The 6,664-nt window shown below is 38.4% G+C and overlaps 1 protein-coding gene across 1 annotated transcript; it reads left to right on the forward strand.

Moving 5' to 3' along the window:
* Positions 1 to 2,291: 2,291 nt before the first annotated feature.
* On the forward strand, positions 2,292 to 2,609 carry LOC103207615 (60S ribosomal protein L36-like). Its single transcript, XM_042782588.1, has one exon. It carries the CDS (start codon positions 2,292 to 2,294, stop codon positions 2,607 to 2,609), a length of 318 nt encoding a protein of 105 aa, XP_042638522.1.
* The last annotated feature ends 4,055 nt before the right edge of the window (positions 2,610 to 6,664 follow it).

Genomic DNA, 6,664 nt, shown 5'->3' on the forward strand with positions numbered 1-6,664 from the left:
TAAAGGAACTACACCTGCACCTTCTGCAGCTCCACTTACTGAGTGAGAGCCACCACCTCCTTCTTCACCAACTGGTCAATGATAAACAACCACCAAGAAGAGCCTGACTCTTAGCTGTTCTTCACAAACAGTTAACAGAGATCTAAATACAACATTGTCACAATGTCTCAGAGACAACAGACCATCACAGTCCATACAAAGAAGTAAGACAAAGTGGTAGAAGCAAGGGAGCAGGATACAGGCCCAGAACACATCCCTGCATTTGAACTCCCGATAAGGAATTCAAAAGAATTTTACTTAGGTATCTTGAAAGGATTGAGAGACAGATCAAGGAAAACACAGACTAAAACCTAGAGCAAATTTAGAAGAAAATACAGGAACAAAATGACAAAATAAATGAAAATTTGGAAATGATATAAAATCTACAGATAGTAATCCAGAGATTAATACTCAATTTTCAGAAATAGATAACACATAGAAAGGACAAAGGAGTCGAGTTGCATCAATGAAAGACAGAATCAATGAGAATGAAAACAAATACCTGAATACTTCTTTGGAAAGGGATCAACCTGAAAATAGATCAAAACAAAATGAAGAAAGCCTAAGGTTCATGTGGGATACCATCAAAAGGAATAACCTGCATGTAATCAGAATTTCAGAACAGGAAGAGAGAAAGAAAACCACTGAGAAAATTGTCAGAAATAAAATTGTTGGAAGAGAACTTCCCTGGTATGATTAATGATGAAAATATACCCATTCAGGAAGTCCAATGAACCCCAAGTAGGATAGACCCCAAAAGAAAATCACCAAGACATATTATCATCAAACTCATCAAAATCAAGGACAAAGAAAGAATCCTGAAAGGAGCATGGGAAAAATGAAAAGTTACTTACAAGGAAAACCAATAAGAATACGCTCTGAGTTCTCAGCAAAAGCCATGCAAGCAATGGGATGGTATATATAAAACCCTGAAAAAGAAATTTTTCAACGAAGAATTATATACCTGGCAAAATTGTCCCTCAAATATGGGGGTGAAATTAGGAGATATCCAATTAAGCAGAAATTAAAGGAATTTATTAAAACCAGACCAACCTTACAAGAAATACTAAAGGGAGTCCTTTTAACAAAGAACCAGTAATAGCAAACAACAGCTGACCATTAATACAGAAGATGACATAACCCAGAAACCAACACAGCAATGGAAGTATCCAAAGTAAAATAAGTTTACAAGATTTTAAACAGGGAACTAGGGATATCATTTGGCAAAAAAAAAATATAAAAATATGGAGCTTGGCTTAAAGCAGAGAATAAAAGAAAGATAACATTTTACATTTTGTCAATACACAAAGACATTAAACTCTATAGATCATAATAAACTATGGATAACATGGCAGAGAATGGAAATTCCAGAACACTTAATTGTGCTCATGTTGAACCTGTACCTTGACCAAGAAGCTATTGTTTGAAAAGAATAAGAGATATTGTGAAGTTTAAAATCATTATGTATCAAGTTGTGCCTTTCACCATTAGTATTCAATCTGTATGCTGAAAAACTAATCTGAGAATCTGGACTATGAAGACAGACATAGCTTCAGTTTTGGAAGAAAAACTCATTAACAATGTGCACTATGCAGATGACCCAACCTTACTTGCTGAAAGTGTAGAGGACTTGAATCACTAACTGATGAAGATAAAAGACTACAGCCTTCAGTATGGATTGTAACTCAACATAAAGAAAACAAAAATTCTCACAACTAAACCAGTAAGCACCATCATGATAAATTATTTCATTTACTTGGATCCACAGTTCATGCCCAAGGAAATGTTGTTGTTGTTGTCGTTTGCCGTTGAGTCGCCCCGACTCATAGCGACCCCTCCTTGGGTTTCCGAGGCAGTATCACTACGGAAGTAGGATTGCCCAACCTTCCTTCCGAGGCAGTCAAGAAATCCAACAATGCATTACATTGAGAAAATCTGCTAAAAAAAAAAAAACAAAAAAACTCCTTAAAGTGTCACTTTGATGACTAAAGTGCACCTGACTCAGACCATGGTATTTTTAATCACCATGTATGTATATGAAAGTAGGATAATGAAAATGGAAGACAGAATAATAACCGATGCCTTTGAATAGTGGTGGTGACAAATGTTGAATATACCATTCACTGCCAAAAGAACAAATCTGTTGGAATAGAGCCAGAATGCTCCTTAAAAGGGAGGATGGTGGAGTAGATATCCCAGAGTTCAGTGAGGCGCTGCCCTTCCGCCACAGAAGCCATTGAAGTTTACCAGCCATGGCTGTGTGCTACCCTATGGCCATGGGCCTCAACAAGGGCCACAAAGTGACCAAGAACGTGAGCAAGCCGAGGCATAGTCGCCGCCGCGGGCGCCTCACCAAGCACACCAAGTTCGTGCGGGACATGATACGGGAGGTGTGCGGTTTTGCGCCTTATGAGCGGCGCGCCATGGAGCTGCTCAAGGTCTCCAAGGACAAGCTGGCCCTCAAGTTCATCAAGAAGCGGGTGGGGACACACATTCGTGCCAAGAGGAAACGAGAAGAACTGAGCAATGTCCTGGCCGCCATGAGGAAGGCTGCTGCCAAGAAGGACTGAGCCAGCCCTGCCCCTTTGTGTCCGCTACAGCCCATCCCACATAATAAAGCCTTTCCAGAAGAAAAAAGGAAAAAAAAAAAAAGGGAGGATGGCAAGACTTAGTCTTACAAACTTTGGACATGTTATCATGAGGGACCAGTTCCTGGAGAAAGACGTCATGCTGGATGAAGCAGAGGGTCAGAGAAAAAAAAGGAAGATTCTTACTAGATGGAATTGGCACAGTGGCTACATCAATGGGCTCAAACAGCAACAATTTTGGGAAAGACCTAGGACAGGGCAATGCACATAGGGTCACTATGAGTCAGAACCCATTCAACTGCATGTAACAAGATCTATAAGAGACTTATCTAGCAATATTGTCTAAATATTTCTGACTTGTGATTCACAACTCATTTTAAAACTTAGCACATTGATTTGATACAAAGATTACCATGGATTAGCATAGTAACCATATATGAGATGGATTTAAGCAAGACATTTGGGATAATCTAAGCAAACTACCGCTAGCTTATAGAAGATTGTTGTGTTTCCTCTGGTCTTCCTGCCTGCTGTTAGCAGCAAAATATCATATTAAGTTTTTTCTTCTGGTGTCCACCTGGCCCTTCACTGCTGGAACGTGAGTTCCAATGATGTCACCCTTTGATCTTTCTCGTTTTAATGCTCATCTGTTGCCTGATTTCCCTTCCAGCCTGAAGCACAGACCTGTGGGAAAAATCAGTCTCTCATTTAACATGAAAAACTGATTATTCCTATTAAATAACATTTAAAAATAGGAATAGTCTAATACTTTCATTATATTTATAGTAGATCCATTGTAACTTCAAAAATTGATTTGTTTCCTTGGTTATGATTGACCCAGTAGAAAAATGAAGCATAATACACCTCTGCTTGTCAAGTCTTATATTAAAAAAAAAAAATCAAATTTTATGCCGCAATTAATTCCCAGTTCTCATTATTTTTTAAACAAGTACAGAATAAATGACTTGTGAATTTGGAATAAGAGTTGTTATGTAAAAATAGAGTTGAAGGAAACTGAAAACACATGAATAAGACAAGATAAAAGAGCAATGACAAAAAACGTTTAAGAGCTGTGGTGCCTTCTAAAGGCTCTACTTCCCAATTCAGCCAAAGAGGAAAAGTAATATGTGGTAAATATTGCAGGCAGAATAGCAGGGTGCATGTGTAGCTACAGACATCTGGCATGCAGGTGTCCAAATGGAATTTGCCGTCATTTCAAGAAACAGTCAGATACTGTCTTTTTAAATGGAGAATGGTATGAGGAATAGTGGAATTTGGTGTTAGATGTCAAAAGTACAACATTCTCATTTAAGTCAGAGTCTCACTCAGAGTTGCTGTTTGACATCCTTTTGAGTTAATTTTATTCAATTGAAAAGTTTTCATGAAAATGAGATCAAAACCAGTTTCTTCCTCTCCCTTCAGAATCACATCTTCATAGAAAACAATTGGAGGCTGATTTCTAGTTTCTGTTGTTGAAAAGCTTGCCTAATTATAGCTATAGAAAGATAGTTGCTTTTTACTTTTAAATAAATTAAATAATTATCTGAAAGATTATTGACCAGTTATTTTTAATATAGATATCAAAGACCAGAATTTTTTGACATAATTATAACCATTTAAATGTCTTATGACTCTATTAACCTTGTACCTTGCTGGAAGCAGATCACTAGGCCTGTCTTTTCAGGCACCTTTGGGTGGGTTCAAACCACCAACCTCTTAATTAACCATCTGTACCACACAGAGACTTCCTGGAGATGTACACTGTCAACGTTTTTAGTCTTATAGCCTTGGGTCTTTCAAGTAGGAAAGTATTACAACAATACTAATTAAAGCAACAATGTGCTGTAATCAAAGGGTGTTTGGTACCTTTGTGCTTTAGCACCATAAAAATGGTCTTTAATTTTTTTCCCCTCCCCATATATATGTTATTTTATTAGTTGCCATTGAGTCAATTGTGACTCATAGCCATCCCATGTGTGCAGAGTAGAATTCCTCTATACGATATTCAAGGGTATGACCCTTCAGAAGCAGATCACCAGGCCAATCTACCAATGCACTTCTGGGTGGGTTCCCACAGCCAATTTTTTTGGGTTGTTGTTGCTGTTGTTAGGTGCCATTGAGTCACTTTGAACTCATAGCGACCCCATGCACAGCAGAACAAAACACCGCCCGATCCCCCGCCAGCTCCATGATCCCTGCTATACTTTAGCCCATTGTTGCAGCCACTATGTCAATCCATCTTGTCGAAGGTCTTCCCCTCTTTCATCGACCCTCCACCTTACCAAGCATGACATCCTTCTCCAGGGAATAGTCTCCTCTGACAACATAACCAAAGTAGGTGAGACGAAGTCTGGCCATCCTCGCTGCCAAGGAGCATCTCAGCTGCACTTCTTCCAGGACAGATCTGTTAGTTCTTTTGGCAGTCCATGGTACCTTCAGTATTCTTCACCAGCACCACAATTCAAAAGCATCAACTCTTCTTCGGTCTTCCTTATTCATTGTCCAGCTCTCATATGCATACGAGGCAATTGGAAATATCATGGCCTGTGTCAGGCACACCTTAGTCCTCAAGGAGACATCCTTGCTCCTCAGCACTTGAAACAGTTCCTTCACAGTTGACCTATGCAATACACATCGTCTAATATCCTGACTGCTGCTTCCATCGGCCTCAACTCTAGAACCAAGCAACATGAATTCTTTGACAACCTCAATCTTCTCTCCATTTATCGTGATGCTGCTTATTGGTCCAGTTGTGAGGATTTTTGTCTTCTTTATATTGAGACATAATCCATACTACAGACTGTATTCTTCAATCTTCATCAGTAAATGCCTCAAGTCATCCTCACTTTCAGCAAGCAAAGTTGTATCATCAATGTATCTCAGGTTGTTAATGATTCTTCCTCCAATCCTGATGCCATGTTTTTCTTCATATAATCCAGCTTCTCGGATTATGTGGGTAGTAGTACTTTTTTTACTTTTATTTTATTTTATTTTTAATTTCTTTTGGGTAGTAGTACTTAATCCTTTGCAATACCTACGGACTCTTCCTCATATATAGTTAGAGTTACGCTTAAAAGTTACCTATGGGGCATACTATTACAGAGTTAATTGCTCTTAGCTTTTTTTTTGGTTCATGATAATGGACAAAAAGATGACCACTAATAACTAAGAATTATATTAAAAGGACTACGGTTTACAGATTATTGTCAGCTTTGGTCATAGCATGAATCAGAACATCTGTAGTTTCCTCTGAACTGAGGAGAGATTGTTTGCCAAATATGATCATATACTACCTTGCCTTTCTCATGGTCTTCCTTTTAGACCAGCCTGAGGGTTCACTTCAGTGAGTATTACTGGTCACATCATGTGCTGTGATGGTGTAACTAGGACTGTTCCTCACCTCCGAGCTCTTAGGTCTCTTTAACATTAAGTCACCTCTTTATGGTTTCACTAAGGATAATACTCATTATATTTGCTTCTTATAGAAAGAAATTGCTTGTTTTGTTTTAACTCGGAGTGTTTTATTTTTAAATGTGCAAATCCTGACACATTATTATGTCACTTTAGTATCCTGTAAATATTATTTGTCTTCATTCTTATCCTGGTTGATTCTTCTTCATAAAATCAGCATTTCAGGCTGTGTTCCCTTGATTTAAAAAAAAAGAAAAGGTGATGTAAGAGCTTGGCTGTTAAATGAAAGGTTGGTAGTTCAAACCCATCAGCCCTGCCCCCCATTATAAAGATGTTGCAGTCTGCTTCCATGAATATTATAGCCTTGGAAACATTATGAGGCTGTTCTAATCTGTCCTACAGAGTTGCTGTAAGTTAAAATCAACTTGATGGCAATAAATTTGGGTTGGCTTCAGGTGTAAGTTCATTATTAACAATATGGAAGCTATAGAAAAGCATTTGATTGTGTGGATCATGACAAATTATGGATAATATTGAGAAGAATGGGAATTCCCGAGCACTTGATTGTACTCATGAGGAATCTGTACCTTGACCAGGAGGCTGTCGTTCGAACAGAACAAGGGGAC

The sequence above is a fragment of the Orycteropus afer genome, unplaced genomic scaffold (assembly GCF_000298275.1).
Source record: "Orycteropus afer afer isolate SDZICR_OR568_19922 unplaced genomic scaffold, OryAfe1.0 scaffold00382, whole genome shotgun sequence".
Lineage (NCBI taxonomy): Eukaryota > Metazoa > Chordata > Mammalia > Tubulidentata > Orycteropodidae > Orycteropus > Orycteropus afer.

Bases quoted from the DNA above. Each gene is read 5' to 3' on its own strand.
- LOC103207615 (XM_042782588.1), top strand. From the start codon at position 2,292: ATGGCTGTGTGCTACCCTATGGCCATGGGCCTCAACAAGGGCCACAAA.